This window comes from Zootoca vivipara, chromosome 4 (assembly GCF_963506605.1).
Source record: "Zootoca vivipara chromosome 4, rZooViv1.1, whole genome shotgun sequence".
Lineage (NCBI taxonomy): Eukaryota > Metazoa > Chordata > Lepidosauria > Squamata > Lacertidae > Zootoca > Zootoca vivipara.
Window position 1 is genome coordinate 71,114,635 of NC_083279.1, and position 17,302 is coordinate 71,131,936.

Sequence of the window (17,302 nt, forward strand, 5' to 3'; positions counted from 1 at the left end):
GGATTGAGAAGAAAAGACTGTAAATAAACAATAACTTTTTGTGGGTAAATTTTTAATATCAGTAAGCACTTGGAGACTGAGAAATGGTGAAGCTACTGCAGAATCAAAGCAAAAGGGCATGGCTCTGTGACTCTGGCCCACTCTGCTCTGTACATTTAAAGGTATATCACACCACTTTAAACAGCCATGGCTTCCCCCAAAGAATCATGGGAACTGTAGTTTGTTAAGAATGCTGAGCATTGTTAGGCGAACATATTCCTCTCACAGAGCTATAATTGTCAGATTGGTTTAACAGTCAATTCCTATTCCTAGGGAACTTTGAGAATTGTAGCTCACAGGGCCCTTATGTATAGACAGGATGAGATCTACCCAACTCTTTCTTTGCTGCCTTTGTAGGCAGCAGCTAAAAAACATTTTTCTTTGAATGAGTACTGCTGTTGTTTTTAACTTGATTGCTGGGGTTTTTTTAAAATGGCATGGCTTACATAAACATTTTTCCTAACTGACATGACGTTTTTGTTTTTAACTGCATTGTACGTTTTGGATGTGAAATGTTCTGCAAACCGCAGAGTGGGATAAAAATATTAAACATTAACTGATTTAATATAACTAAGCAAACATGGTTGCATTTGCTCATCTGCTTAGAGGCGCTCAGTGTACTTCCTGAAACAGCCCCACAGAAGTATCTTGTGCTTTAAAGAAAGAGAATAAAGAGACTGGATTGTGCCCAGTGCTGCTGTTCTGCTTCTGCAACATACGTCTGCTAGTGCAATGAATCTTTTCCCCTCCTCTCCCCTGCAGCCCCTTATGCACCCTCAAAATCTGCTCTAGAGGGTTGAAGGACCTTCCGGAACAGATTTTGAGGACACAAGGAAGGAGAGCAAGGAGAACAGAAAGTCCCCTTGCATGAGCAGAACTCTACGCATGCCAAAGTGGTACAACCTGTTAAGGAAAATCTGGGTGCGAGGCTGCTCTGCCACCCAGCTCGTCGGGCTCTTTCCATAACAAACCCATTATCCCCTAAAGAATAAATTAAAAAAGAATAGTTTCCTGGATTTGCGGGTTTAACCACCTGATTCCGATGATCAAGAAGTACCCAAAATCGATCAGTCCTGATGGAGTGGGCATGGACTTTTGATGAGTTGTTGCTTTACAGTTATATTATTTATTGTTCTTTTCATCATTTGTTGCTTTATATTGTAAGCCACTTCGGACAACCATTTGCCCAGAAACAAACGGCCATCCATCCATTTATTTATTTATTGCAGCCCATCAATAAAGACTGACGTATTCTAAAAGGTTTTAAGCTGCAATCCTAAACACAATTACTGAGGGGGGGGGATTTGCATCTGAGTAGACATGTATAGGATTGCACTGCTTAGTGCGTTGCAAGATGGAATTGGGTCAGAGAGAAATAATTCATCCAAACCTTTTTCTTGGTCCCGCATAATCCCAGAGAACCTCTTCGGCTGCAATGTAGTATCTCCTTATGTTTGCACTGTTCATAGTCCGGAGGTAACGCTTAGCTATGTCATCTGGGTTACGTGCTGTGTAACTGTCAAGTCGGGGATCTGTCATATATGGGTTGTCATAGTGTACTGTCTCATATTCAAATGAGCCACTGCTGCTGTCGTCATAGACTGTGCTGTCTATGTCATATTCCATATATTCCCCATCGTCGCCTATAAAACCTAACGTGACCTCTGGTTTATCCTCTTTTGGTGCCAAAGTATCGTACACCTCATTTGGCATCACGGTATGGTTGCGTTCAGTGGAGACTTGGGTGCTGCCGAATCCTCTAGGTGACATTAGAGGTTTGGAAGTTCTCGGTGCTAAGACTCTTGGCTTTTTTTTCTTTCGCCGAGCCTTCTGGAACGTTCCAGGTTTACTGACAGTACAATTCTCCTTTCTCTTTTCATTCAGGGCTTCCTGCTTGTTATTCATTTCTAGTTGGCCTAACTCAAGCTGGGAGCCAGCTTTGTATGCCTCGTGCTTTCTCTTACTAGGGAACTTGGGATTTTCTGGATACAAGGTGACGTTTCTGGAGCTGTTCTGTAGTTTATTGTCAACAGGTTTGGTGAGATCTGCTTCTGTATCATAACTCACCTTCTCAGAAACAACATTCCATTCAGAAGCCATCTTTTTGGGGGGACACTTTAGACTCTGGTGAGGTGAGTCCTTCAAATTCGCTGGGATGGGAGTAGAAGCAAAGCTATCTAACATACCGTCAGAAGTCAAATCATCATATTGTTGATCTTCCAACAACTCTTGTTCAGAACCATTGTTTTCCACTGTCTCTGCTACAGCCAAAGGTAAATTTGTTGAAAGCACAGAAAACTCAGTATTTGCTTCTTCTTCATCCTCATAATCATAAAGATAATGTGAAAGGTGACTAGAATCTAAGCTGGAAGCAGTTTCTGCACTGGGAACAGGAAGAAATGGAGTATCTGAAGTGGTGTTGTCTAAAGCAGAAATATTTCTTTTTTGTTGCACATGAAACAGCAGGGCATGCATCTCTTTAAGGGCAAATAATATTGCCTCTGTTAGACCTTGCCTTTCACTCTTTTCATGATGTGTATCCTTTTCACCTTTGTTATCTTCTTGCTCCTTCTCTGTAGAAGGTCCATGCGAAGTAGGGTTACTTTTTCCTTGTTCAGATGACAGGTTTCTAACCACTGCAGTCATATCTGCAATCAAAGCATCATTTGCCAAAGATGTGTAATTAGGATGGAGGGAGTCAAGTGCAGCTGTATTCGGAGCAGTACTTGGACTTTTCAGCACATTATCACCATGCGAAGTACGGTTACTTTTGCCTTGCTCAGAGGACCAGTTTCTAACCACTGCAGCAATATCTGCAATCAAAGTATCATTTGCCAAAGATGTGTCATTAGGATGGAGGGAGTCAAGTGCAGCTGTATTCGGAGCAGTACTTGGACTTTTCAGCACATTATCACCATGCGAAGTACGGTTACTTTTGCCTTGCTCAGAGGACCAGTTTCTAACCACTGCAGCAATATCTGCAATCAAAGTATCATTTGCCAAAGATGTGTAATTAGGATGGAGGGAGTCAAGTGCAGCTGTATTCGGAACAGTACTTGGACTTTTCAGCACATTATCACCATGCGAAGTACGGTTACTTTTGCCTTGCTCAGAGGACCAGTTTCTAACCACTGCAGCAATATCTGCAATCAAAGTATCATTTGCCAAAGATGTGTCATTAGGATGGAGGGAGTCAAGTGCAGCTGTATTCGGAGCAGTACTTGGACTTTTCAGCACATTATCACCATGCGAAGTACGGTTACTTTTGCCTTGCTCAGAGGACCAGTTTCTAACCACTGCAGCAATATCTGCAATCAAAGTATCATTTGCCAAAGATGTGTAATTAGGATGGAGGGAGTCAAGTGCAGCTGTATTCGGAACAGTACTTGGACTTTTCAGCACATTATCACCATGCGAAGTACGGTTACTTTTGCCTTGCTCAGAGGACCAGTTTCTAACCACCGCAGCAATATATGCAATCAAAGTATCATTTGCCAAAGATGTGTAATTAGGATGGAGGGAGTCAAGTGCAGCTGTATTCGAAGCACTGCTTGGACTTTTCAGCACATTATCACCATGCGAAGTATCACTGTTATTTGTGAACACCAGATGTGATTTCACAGTTGCATTACCATCTGTCTTATTGCGGGTGCTGTCAATTTCTTCTTGTATGGCAAGAGCAGTGATATTCAGCTTTTCTTCTTCTTCAGCAATCGATCCATTACGATGTGATCTAAGTCCAAGCATCGAAGCAAACATTTCTTGTTCTAAGTCATCCTCAGTTTGATCATCATAGTTATCAAGGACATTTTCATTTATCACACTTTTGTCCACTTTCCCCCCCTTTCGTATTGCTGTCTCAGTTTGCTCAGATGAAAATGTGACAAGTGCATAATCTGAAGCGTCATCATAATTTTCTGTGTAATCGACATCATCACATTTGGCATCTCTAAACCTAAGTCTCATTCCGTTGCTCATCTCATGGGAGCCCCATGATGATAAAAGCCAGGTTCCTGCAAATGCATAATAATGTGTATTATTCATACTACTTGCACAGTTACAGTTTGCCTTTCTCGGACACCTGAATGTATATTCTGTGGCTCACAAATGGTGGTAAAGGATTCACACCAAACCTTAACCTCATTACAATATTGCAGAACCAGAGCTGTTATGAATAGTAATAAAATTTTGCAATATGTTGTCTCCCACCAAGACAGGGATGTGGAACCTGTGGACCTCCAAATTTTGTTGGACTACAGCTCCTGACAAAGCATCAAAGCTTTGCGTTGTGTTGCAACAGCTAAGCAAGTTCAGCAGCAAAGCGAGGAGCCCAGGACACACTACGCTGCCCCTCGTCTCCTTGACCCAAACAAAACAAAACTTAAGTTTCTAATAAGTAACTGAGTAAACCACAAAACAGTTAGGCATGTAGAAAGCCAGCAGGGGTGGATGTGCCCTTGGTCCAAAGAGCTCCTGGCTGAGCTGGAAAATCTGAGAGAGAGAGAAAGGTTGGTGGATGAGGCCTTTGGGGGATTTTGTGGTTTTGTTCCACTCCCAATAATTCCACTAATGTCAGGGCAAATGCCACTCTTGGGGAAAGGAGACTGTCACTCTGAAGAAAAGGGAAACAATCTGAATAATACCAATTCCTGAAAATGGCAGGAGGGGAGAGTGCTTCTCTGCTCAGCTTCTGTGGGCATCTGATTGGCCACTGTAAGAACAGGATTTATAGCTTGCTACTAACCAACGTTGTCCATGGTGACTGTAGCTGATTCACCACTCATCGGGAAAAGATGTAAGATATCTTGATGTTTTCCTCTGTTCAGGAAAGTATGGCCAGAAAGATGCACCGGCACTATCTCATCCTGTGTGCCAACACTGGTGAGGTGCCATTCAATAATATTAGCCTGACAAAATCCAAGGATATCTGTTCTATCAGATGCATAGCCATTGAGAGCTAAAATAAAAACGACAACAACAATATAACAAAGAGTATATAACTTTACCAGGAGCATAGCAAATTTCCAGATCCGATGGGCATTATAACAGGAATGGAACAGACACCTGTAGGAACTGTTTTACATGTTACACATAATGACGTAGCAGAATTTTGGGCTCTACCACTTTTGACTGCATGGGAAGATTTAATTTAATTGTATTTTGTTTAATATTCTCAGGCATTAAAAGCTCCCTGCATCTAATAACTAACTCATGAAGGGGAAGACTACATTAATTTGGGCTGTTACATCATGCAGGGAGCTTTTTTTTACATGGGGCGAGCATTAAAAATATGATTTCTCATTTGTAGTGTAAACATTTATAATTAACATAGTTTTTAAAAATAGAACTGCATGTGACAGAGGCTTGCAGATTGTGTCAGAAAGTCCCAGGCTGGCCCTGCCCCAGACATTTGATCAAAGCAATCTGATGACAAGCTCAAAACAAAATGATCTCTCTTCTCATGCAGTCTGAAGTGGTACAATGTTGAATTTTGCTGCCTTAGTCTATCACTTTATTTCTATGTAACTTGTAGCATTGTATTGATGTAGTGCAGTGAATGCCGTCAAGCATTATGGAAACAGCATGCTATTCTTCCATTAAAAAACAACAACCACCCACATAATTTTATTTCACACTGCAGTACTGAAGTTGGGCTCTCACATGCTTCCTGAAGGCAGTGAATGTCTGGAGGCGGTTGGAGGATGGATGGCGGCTAACAGATTGAGGATGAATCCTGATAAGACAGAAGTACTGTTTCTGAGGGACAGGAGACGGGCAGGTGTGGAGGACTCCCTGGTCCTGAATGGGATAACTGTGCCCTTGAAGGACCAGGTGCACAGCCTGGGAGTCATTTTGGACTCACAGCTGTCCATGGAGGCACAGGTTAATTCTGTGTCCAGGGTGGCTGTCTACCAGCTCCATCTGGTACGCAGGCTGAGACCCTACCTGCCCACAGACTGTCTCACCAGAGTGGTGCATGCTCCAGTTATCTCCCGCTTGGACTACTGCAATGCGCTCTACGTGGGGCTACCTTTGAAAGTGACCCGGAAACTGCAATTAATCCAGAATGTGGCAGCTAGACTGGTGACTGGGAGCGGACGCCGAGACCACATAACACCGGTCCTAAGAGACCTACATTGGCTCCCAGTACGTTTCCGAGCACAATTCAAAGTGTTGGTACTGACCTTTAAAGCCCTAAATGGCCTCGGTCCTATATACCTGAAGGAGCGTCTCCACCCCCATTGTTCAGCCCAGACACTGAGATCCAGCACCGAGGGCCTTCTGGCGGTTCCCTCACTGCGAGAAGCAAAGCTACAGGGAACCAGGCAGAGGGCCTTCTCGGAGGTCAGGGAGATGAACAACTACCTGGCATTTAGAAAACACCTAAAGGCCAGCCCTGTTTAGGGAAGTTTTTAAATCTGTGATACTTTAATGTATTTTATATTTGTTGGAAGCCGCCCAGAGTGGCCGGGGAAACCCAGCCAAATGGGCGGGGTATAAATAATAAAAAATAATAATTCCTGAAATGCTGGGTCAGGTTTCTACTCACTGTGCATGACATTAGACTTGTAAAATCTGGGGTCATCTCTCTTAACAGTGGAGGGATTGCTGCAGAATCTCTTGATATTGTCCTCCAAATACCAGCTCTTGTTTTCATCAAAGACGGCAAAGAGTGATTGCTGCTCGACATCAGCCTTATTCTGGAAAGCATTAAGACATGCCATCATTTCTGATCACATACCAGAGCCCTCTGCACTCCATTCTGACTTATAAAATCATGTATCTCAAACCTGGACAGGCTGTCTAGGAATTCCAAACAATTATGGGCCAAGTACATCATAAGTGATTCCTTTCCTACCTGGGTGATCAATTCCAGAAGGTGGCATTGGGAGACCATGGTTCAGTCCAGTGGCATGGTCTCCTGTACTATTTAATATCGACATTAAGTTGCCTAGACAAGTCATTCAGTCTTGTCTAAGCAAGTCATTCAGAGAGGTAGATGTTATCAGTGTATATTCATAATATAGGAGATGAATTAATCAGTCAATTTTTATTTCTCACCTTTCCAGTCTTTAATTTGGTTTGTCCCATTTCTGCATATATTTGCATGAAAATTCATAGGCATTTTGTGCATATTTCTCCTAATATGCACATTTGTATGCAATTTAGCCTAGCATAGGTATTTTTCCAAGTGTAACAGAATGCATTTTAGCATTGTTTCACCAATATATATAATTTTGTACCCCCTTTTTGGTTGGAGAGCTGCAGGGCATAATTTGCAGAAGTGCAAATTTTGAAGAAGAGCTGTGTTTCATTTCATATACTGATTCAGGACCAGGCTTTCCAGGAGCAAAACAAGCAAAGTGTGGATGAGCCCTTGGAGGCACACTGCCTCAGAACCTTGAGATAGCAGCGTTGCAGCCGCCGTCTTTTCTCTCTCAGTTTGCAATACTTGACAGTACCTGTGTTCCCTTCATGTCGAGTGCCTTGCGTTTGCAAACCAGAAGTGGTCCAATAAGTCCTGAGGCGATATCCCTTGTTATATCAACAGCGCTATGATAAAATCTGGTGAGACACTGAGGATCTTCCTTTGTGGGTTCATCTGTGTCAAGTACAGTCCAATGATATGTGTAAATTTCCCCTGGTTGGACTAGTTTACCCTCAGTGCTGTTCTCTGGATGGAATAAGGACATAAATGGAGTAAGATGATAAGAACAGGAGCAAATGGCATTTACCCTGTACAGTGTGTAAACACTGCCTGCAGACCCCTTTCAGACTCTCGGGTTCTGTGCTCTTTCCTGCTACACCTGAAACACATCTCTTTCTCTGGAGTAAGGTGCGAATTCACATATTGTATGACTTTTATTCTGACATGCAGAAGGAGAAAGAAGCAGAGTGGAAACCACCAGGACCTCTCCCCCATTGGACTATTGTGCTTATATCACTTCCTTAATCAGGGAATCCCCACCCATAAGAAGAGCCTGCTGGATCTGGCTAATGGCCCATCCCATCTAGCATCCTGTTCTCATAGTGGCCAACCAGATGCCCATGGGAAGCCTTCAAGCAGGATCTCTGAGCACAACAACCCTTAACACCTACAACCTCTCTTTTTATAACAGAAAAGAGCTAGCTGGGGCATCTCAGAAGTCCAGTTGAAGCAAAATTAATTCTGTTGCAATAATTCTGCAGCCATTTATCATGGAAATAGGAGGCACCTCAATACGTTTTTTTCCCCTGCTTCTGTATATGGAATGGGGAGGGCAGAGAGATTCGTCTTGCCCTTTGCCTCAAGCAGAAAAACACAGAATACACAGTTCTGTCCTTCAGCAGAGGAGAATGACAGAAAGGTGTGGGGGCAGGGAAGAATGGCCAGGAGGTTTCTGCCACTGCCCCACCCCAGCATGTCATATGAGGTGGCCACTTCCCTCTGTGTAATGATGGGGCCAGCTGTGTCCTTAATTAGCCAGTTAATTTCTTCAGTTTTCCATTCCTATTTGAAGTACCCTTGGATGTTAGAGACTTTACAGTTAGTTTTGAAGCCCTTTAAAAAGAAATGACCTTAAATAAATAAATAAATAAACTTTTCGAAAATTACACCAGGAACACCTCTATTGAATGAACTGCTAGGGAAGCTATTTCATATATTCCATTCATATTGCCACCATAAGCAAGATAGGACGAAATCTAGGCAGAAGTAATGAATAACCAACCTTTGGCATCCGAAGGATAAACGACTCCTTCAGCATCCTTTGAAAGCGTAACTCCATGCACATAAATGCTGTAGGGTCGGCTGGCCATGTTTTTGAATACAATCTGTTTAAAATGTAGGTGGAGAATATGTAAAATAAAAAAATTCCTTCAGTAGCACCTTAAAGACCAACTAAGTTTTTATTTTGGTATGAGCTTTCGTGTGCATGCACACTTCTTCAGAATATGTGTTCAGTATGAATATAATGCAAAAGTATGGCTATAATATTGCAAAAGACGTTTGCAATAATAGTAGTAGTAAGTTGAAGCAATGATAATAGGTTTTTAAAAACAAAAAAGTACTCTTCTACTAGCTGTACCCAGAGGGATGTATCGGTAGTGGCGCCCGCCCTGTGGAACGCCCTCCCATCAGATAGAAGACATCTGAAGGCAGCCCTGTTTAGGGAGGCCTTTAATGTTTAATAGATTGTATTTTATTTTTCTGTTGGAAGCTGCCCAGAGTGGCTGGGGAAGCCCAGCCAGATGGGCGGGGTATAAATAATAAGTTGTTGTTGTTGTTGACATAAAACCAATTGGAGGAATGCAGCTAATAAATAATTTCTAGAAGCAACTGTGTGTGCAGGATAAATTATTTGGCTAATAAGACTCATGGAGGAACATGTTTTATGCATAGGGTTGTCATCAACACAGGACCGCTGTCAGCCTAACAACTGCATAGGAGAGACAGTGGGTTGGGTCCAGCCTAAATTAGTGGCACTTTTAAGCTCCACCGAAATCATTGTGAAAAGTTGGTCATGACTACGGTAAGTTAAGATCCATAGATTTCAACAGGTCCTGAGTACAATTAGCTTCGGTTGGACCCAACACAATAGAAATACAGATAAATGTTAAATTTTGGATAGTCAAAATGCATATAGTGTAAGTCCTATGTATAAATAAAATAAAATGAAATTTTAGATTCTGTCCTTATACCTGTTGCTCAGTACTTACCTTTATGTTATCTCTGACCTCAGCTCTGATAACAGGCCCCAGAATTCCACGTTGTTTGGCCCATATATTGTCTGTGCGTTTGGTGAAGCTGGCATCTTTATATTGTCTGAATATGGCCTTTTTATACTTCTTGCCAATATGATTGGAAAATGCTTCCAGATACTGAGTTTTATATTTCCTTTAAAATTGGGGAAAGAAAGAAGATCCTTAAATGGGGAGATAGGCATCTATTTCTTTTCAGAGTACATCTACAGTATGTAGGTGGAAATGTTTATTTAAAAAAATACACATTAACACAAATGATTACGTATATGCATTGTAGCAACCCAACGAAACCCCAGTAAAGGCAGGAGTAAGTAGAGTAATGAAAGGGTTCTTCTGCATGTGTTACCAAACTGCTATTTCCACATTATATTTGAGCTTTCAAATAACAAAAAAGCCACCTCTGGATATATGGTAGCACCATTTCGGTATTACTTCGAGAAAGAAATCTTTTTGCAAATAATACCAAAATGAGTGCTGAACTTGCTGTATATTCTGCTGTATTTCTGGAAATGGCTTTTATATCCTGTGAAAGCTCAGACACAATGTAACAATCAACAGCCAGGGATACATAAGGAGAAAAGAATAAATTGTTGTGTGAATGCAGACTTAGTCATGTTCCTTAATTTCAGGGGATCAATTTAGAGTAAAACCACTAAATATGTTTTGGTCCAATTCATTCCAATGCAGGAATATTTTGAGCCAATGAGGCTCAAAAACCCATAACCCTGAGATCAAGAGTCTCATGCTGTACCGATGGAGCTATATCCGCAGTGGTCTGATACTGATTCAAGTTAAATAGAAGCTATTTATTGACCAAGTTTCCCACAGAACTGCCATTGCCGCTCCAATTTCCCCTCAAGCTACCTCACAAACTAGTTATCTCACCTGTCAAGGAGATGAATTGTGGTGGAACCTGAGCATTTAAAATTAACAAGCAGATTAGAATTTAAGTGTTCTAAGGTCTTATCTAGGGACGTGGGTGGCGCTGTGGTCTAAACCACAGAGCCTAGGGCTTGCTGATCAGAAGGTCGGCAATTTGAATCCCCGCGACGGGGTGAGCTCCTGTTGTTTGGTCCCAGCTCCTGCCCACCTAGCAGTTCAAAAGCATGTCAAGTGCAAGTAGATAAATAGGTACTGCTCTGGTAGGAAGGTAAACGGCGTTTCCATGCACTGCTCTGGTTCGCTAGAAGCGGCTTAGTCATGCTGGCCACATGACCTGGAAGCTGTCTGTGGACAAACGCCAGCTCCCTCGACCTATAGAGTGAGATGAGCACACAACCCCAGAGTCGTCCACAACTGGACCTAATGGTCAGGGGTACCTTTACCTTTAAAGTCTTATCTACTCTATACAATAAATGTATACTTTGAACCAGTGCTATTTTTCTAGAAAAAAAGAGGCGCTGGAACTCACTATGAATGCCTCCCTTGTTCTCCTATAATAGTAGAAATGGCATCTACCTGAGAGGTGCCAGAACCGAGTTCTGATGAGTTCCGGTTGGGAAAAAAAGTATTGCTTTAAACAGTCATGGCTCCCCTCCACAAGGAATCCTTAAAAGTGTGATTTGTTAAGGGTGCTAAGAGTTGTTAGGAGGCCCCTATTCCCCTCACAGAGCTACAATTCCCAGTTTCCTGGGAAGAGGGATTGGCCACCCTGGGAACTGTAGCTCCATGAGGGAAACAGTAAAACAACTCTCAGCACACTTAAACAAATTACATTTCCCGGGATTCTTTGGGAGAAGCCAGGGTTGTTTAAAGTGGTGTGAGACTGTTTTAAATGTTTAGTGTGTATGAAGCCTAAGAACTGAGAACCTTATTCAGTCTACACCAGGCATCCCCAAACTTCGGCCCTCCAGATGTTTTGGACTACAATTCCCATCTTTCCCAACCATTGGTCCTGTTAGCTAGGGATCATGGGAGTTGTAGGCCAAAACATCTGGAGGGCCGCAGTTTGGGGATGCCTGGTCTACACCCCCCCCAACCAACATATTCTACCATGTTACCTATCAACACTGTCAGGGATTTCCGGAGCATAATCCCAGATTACTTCCTCAGCAGCGATGTAATAGTCCCAATTCTTAATCATCCGTAATTCTTTATAGGATAATTTCCTTGTTAAAGTGTCTGGATTTCCACAGTCTTCTATCTTGAGGTAACCATGCATTCCAGCTGGAAAGACAGATCATGACTGTTAGATGTAAAGGAATGTGCATGCCCAAGTGCTTTTCTTGTTTCCCTTCAGCCAAACCAGATAGAAGTTAAGGATTTTATTATATATATTCAGTGGTACCTCGACTTACGAACGACTCGGCAGCCGAATTTTTCGACTTACAAATGGGGCTAATGGCCACGCGCTTACAAATATCTCAACATCCAAAAGGAAACCGCGGCGGTTTTAGATAGGGATTTTTCAACTTACGAATTTTTAGATAGGGTTGCTTCAACTTACAAATTTTTCCGTTTCCAATGCATTCCTATGGGAAATCGCGTTTCCAATGGCGTTTTTCGACTTACGAATTTTTCGACCTACGAAGGTGCCTTCGGAAAGGATTAAATTTGTAAGTCGAGGCACCACTGTATATTATTTTATTAGAGACCTCTGAAAGATGTACATTTGTCTCCTGCCATGATCAAAATCTCCTCCACATTAGCCAGCAAAAAGAATCTGTGGGCCATTCATTACTCTCTTAAGATATAAATAACAAAGCCATGTTAATGCATGTTGAAACACCCACTCAGTGTGTGGAATCCATTTGTATATGCATCCATGCATCCATGAGTATATGATACAGTGGTTACCCTGCACTAACAGAAGGGAGAGAGATTTTCATCATTTCCTCCTCCCTTCTGGGGCCCCACCTTCCCCAGAACACGTGCTGCCATAGTTAAGATGATTTTGCATGTTTTGTACAACTGCTATATGAGAGAAGGTAATGAAGGCTGCAGTTGCACCAATGCCTGCTGAAGAAAGATCTCCTTGCCTTGCAAATGCTTTTCAACAAGTGATGATATGAGCCACTTTCCTGTCTTGCTCACGGACATATTTGCTGTTGCTGATGCTCCTGCGACAAGATTGATCGTTGACATTTTATAGTGGTTTTGCTCCAAGGTTTGCCCATTGAAATGGACCGAGAAGATCTCAGGCGCAGAACTCATCCCTATCAAATGCCAACTAATGTGATGGTAAGCACAGGCTTGTACATCTGAAACGCAAAAGAACAGCAGTTGGGAACTTTTGTTTCAAAATCCCTGTACCGTAATGGCAGTCAGTCAAGCAAATCTGTCTAGGTTAACAGGATATACAGTACAGTACCTGGTAGTGTTCCGTTAGTGTAGCCATTAATGGTGTACATGAGGGAGGGTCCTTTTTGCCAGCTTTTGCTTTCATCAAACACAGCAAACATCAGCACATATTCCCTGTCAAAAAATTTCTGTGTTCCATTTTCATGCAGGCTTCCTAGAAAAAGAAAAGGCTGTCACAGACATCGGGGGGGGGGGGACAAAGTGTTTTATCAAACAATACATAGATAATGAAGGACCCCTAGGAAGCTGCCCATCAAGTTCATTACTGTTGACACTGATTGGCAGCAGCTCTATAGGGTTTCTCTCCCAGCATAGGCACCAACTCTATGGGGCTGAGGACACCTCAGCCCCACCAAAGTATGTTGGGACAGGGCTGTGCCCCCCAACCTTGAAGAGCTGGGCCTGCTAGAAGAGAAATTATTCCTGTCAAAAGGGCCTAGTTTGTCAGAGGCCAAGGAGCTGAGGCAGATGATAAACAGGAATGCATGTGTGGGAAGAAGGGACATTACAGATAAACCCCAACAAACACTTGCTGGTTTCTTCAACCTAAATGTTTTATTACCGTTTTTACATATCAGCAAGGCACCGATAAGGCCAGAATTGAAGTCTTGCACCATGTTTTCATGTGAGTAGTAGGCATAGGTGAGGCAATGAGGATCAGCCTCCCGTGGTCCAGTTCCTGCAGACGCCTTCCACACATATTTATAACTTTTTCCAGGAGGCACAGCATCATCGAGTTTTTCGATAGGCAATGTATTGTCAGAATATGAGGAACCTTCAGTGGCAGGGAAACAAGGATTCACCATGTATTATTCATACATAATAATACCAACAGGGCCCTTACGAAGCAACGAATAAATAAATGTACATGCACCCACCTATCCATATACACGCTGAGTCTAATGTCCTCTTTATACCAGGCATGGAGAATCTGTGTCTTTTCAGATGCTGTTAAACTATAATTTGCATCACTCCCTGCCCATGGGCCATGCGAGCTGGGAGTGATGGGAGTTGCAGTCCAATAAAATCTGGAGGGTCACAGGTTCCTCCAATCTATTCCCCTTTCTTATACAGCCCTGCATGGGGACTGTACATGCACATACGGTACAGGAGAACAGGTACTTTTTCCAGATAGCCCTACATAGGCCCATGGACGTGCAGTGGGGGCGGGGGAGGTGCAGCTGGGTACACTTGCCCTGGGCTTCGGAGGGCTAAGCCAGCTGGAAGGGAGGGGAGCCAGAGGCCTGCTGGACTTGGCTGTCATACCAAGAACACCCCGTGCTTCCCAGTCATCTGGGGACAAGCTCTGCACTATTTGCTATTGCTGTGCAAACTGAAAGTTGCCAGCTTTTTTCAGTTTACCATTCTCCTCTACCATTATATACAGAGGACGCTATTGCAGAAATTACTTGGAAGAACATATTTCCATTTACTCGTGCAAATGGCATATGGATATGCCTTCTCAGCTCATTCTAGAAGAATGAATTCTATTTAATATGCCGCTATTTAAATATTAGAGGCATGACAATATATTTCTGGGGGTCAGGTACACCAATTTGGTATCATTATCCCTTGCAATCCAAACAACAACTTGTGTCCGTCACTGGCTGATGCCTAGTACAAAATACAGGAGGGCACAGATCTAACATTCCTCATCAGGAAAAGCGGCATGAAGCCCAACAAAATATATCACATTGTTTAAAATGTTGATATTTCTTGCACTTGCAGTTTACCCCTAAACCAGGTTAAAGTATACAGTATCCACTTTTCCTTTTCCTTCTAAGAGCTGGGGATCAGATCAAAATCTGAGGCAGACCTTAGCTTTTCTGATGTTGTTATATAGTTTAGTCACTAGGTGGCATTTGACTTCATTATATCTGGGTTGGAGGCTGAAGCTTCTTGTTATGGATCTGCTCATTTAAAATAAATAATAAAGTTCTCGTCTAGCTTCCTGACTGGTGTGTCTTTTAAGTTTTCCATTACAGTCATATTTCCACTAATGGGAGCTCTGGTTGGCTGGTCCTGATGGCTGACGAAGCCAGGAATATGAAAGGATCATCACTGGGAGATCTGACAACAGTCACATTACCAGCACTTACCTTCTGAATGTTTGCTGTATGCTATGCCTTGTGGGTGAATACTCAGTGGTTTATTAGCCAGGTTCTTAAAATGAATGACAAGTGTATCTCCCACTTCAGCACGTAGTGTTGGACCCAGAAGCCCTATCAAAATTAAAATATTTTTTAAGGAGAGAAAGAGAAATCCCTAAAATACACAACATGGAAAAAGAGACTTTTGTTTTGACTGAGAGACAAACTTGCACACACAAGTGGCTATTAGAATGCATCATCATTCCTTAGGGCAGGAATTTTATTATTTGTTAACACACACCAACCTTCCTCCAAGAAGTTCAGAGCGGCAATTGAGCTTTATGCTCGCCTGCGACGTTAGAAGGAGAAGATGATAGCTATGCTTATACAAGCAACTCCCCATTTACATGGGGGTTTCATTCCAAGGCAGCAGACGTTTAAGTGAAATCGCTTATATTGGGAACCAGTGTTATAAACTGAGATATGAAAGCTAGGAGCTAAATGGCACCTTAAATCTAGGTTATGGGCGCAACAACGGAAAGTCTAGGTGCAGGGTTTTTTTTAATAAAAAGAATACAAAGCTGAAAAATGAATGAACTGCAATTAAAATATTATGTTCGTTTTTCACATGGTCTGGTCTTTCCCCTGTCCAGCCCCCTATTATTCTTAAGAGAGTCTCTTCTCCAGTCTTCAGAAGAGAGGCTGCAAGTGGGGAGGCAGAAAAAGGTCCTCCTTTCCTTCCACTCTGCAGTTTTAATCTGAAATCTTAGGTGCAGTACTGCACCCAGAGCTCAGAAACTGCTCATGCTAATGAAATTCCCTGCCGCAGAAATGTGCCTACAACAATGGTAGTTTCACTGTTGGGAACACCATTGAAAAAGCCTGCAAACACCATCCAAACCTCTGGAAACCATTGGAAAACCCTTAAAAACAAAAATCCACCAAACTCCACCACAATTGCTCCCTCCAAACCTCCTTGCTCAAATTCCAACTCTCCACAGGCTTCAACGGTCAGCGCAAGGACTCCTAGGATTGTGCTTGCAAAAGCTTGTGGAATTGCTAGACGCTATTTCTGCTGTTTCTGCTCTCTTTTAGGGTCATTTTTGAGTGGCACAGGTGGGGAGGGTGAGCAGAGAGAGAGGGCAGGGAGGACGAGCAGTGCAGGTGGAGCTATGGCAGTGGTGGCAGCGGGCCGAGGCAGCCTGGGCAGGCAAGGGAGGTGGCGGGCATGCAGCCACGGCATGGTGGAGGGGTCCCACATTTTGGTTAGTAAAAGTTGGATGGTATGATTTTGATGATTCCATTTTTTTTTTGATCCTATGGCCTAGCTAAATTCAAAAGGCCTGTGCCTAAATTTTGCTATATAGAACTGAGCTTTCCAAACGTTTCATGTTGGTGACACGCTTTTTAGGCATGCATCATTTTGTGACACAGTAATTCAGTTTTTGCATCATTTCGTGACACAGTAATTCAGTTTTACTATCAAACCGGAAGTTAAACTAACTCCTTCGTGTGACAAACTTACACATTGCAGCCCACACACTAATGTGTCGCGACACACAGTTTGGAAAGTTCTGGAAAGCTCTGGTATATAGAACAAGTATTTGTTCCTTATGTAGCAGATACTCATTCCGGAACACTTAAAAGAATAAACCGTTAGAATGCATTGTGACCGCTGTAGCCTATGCATGAAAAGAGAATCGGCTAGGCGTGGCAATTGTGCTTAATCTTGAATTGTTTTGCAGGTAGATGAAAGAAGATATTGGAAGACATTTAATGAATAGGAAAATTAATCAAAGTCTTCATAAAGAAAGACATTGAAAAATGATTATATGTAATCACATGGTATTATGGTGAGGGAAGATCTGAAGAGTTAATATGTTAATGAATATGGCCAGGCAGGGGGCTTAGACTTCCAGCACAATTCTCTCCACTCCACCCTACCAACACATTGAAGGAATGCCTGAAAAATCTAGTCACTTAAAAACAAGGAAAATTGCATACAAAACAGAGGTACAAGCAACTAACAATATTAGACCACTCTGTCAGCATGGTAGGAAACTTTGTATTTGGGCCGCATTACTGACTTGACACACAGCTGGGTTGTTATTTTTTCAGTTTAGATTGAG

The 17,302-nt window shown here is 42.5% G+C and overlaps 1 protein-coding gene across 1 annotated transcript in view; it reads right to left on the reverse strand.

Annotated features, from left to right (window-relative positions):
• Positions 1–17,302, reverse strand: part of F5 (coagulation factor V) — a 38,013-nt gene that overhangs the window by 14,672 nt on the left and 6,039 nt on the right. The window contains exons 3-13 of the mRNA XM_035115560.2: positions 15,183–15,305; positions 13,646–13,858; positions 13,094–13,237; positions 12,762–12,983; positions 11,784–11,949; positions 9,739–9,916; positions 8,751–8,853; positions 7,503–7,714; positions 6,590–6,740; positions 4,784–4,996; positions 1,430–4,052 (exon numbers count right to left, since the gene is read on the reverse strand). Coding sequence (XP_034971451.2) covers positions 1,430–4,052; positions 4,784–4,996; positions 6,590–6,740; positions 7,503–7,714; positions 8,751–8,853; positions 9,739–9,916; positions 11,784–11,949; positions 12,762–12,983; positions 13,094–13,237; positions 13,646–13,858; positions 15,183–15,305 — 4,348 coding nt within the window. The remainder of the gene's footprint in view (positions 1–1,429; positions 4,053–4,783; positions 4,997–6,589; positions 6,741–7,502; positions 7,715–8,750; positions 8,854–9,738; positions 9,917–11,783; positions 11,950–12,761; positions 12,984–13,093; positions 13,238–13,645; positions 13,859–15,182; positions 15,306–17,302) is intronic.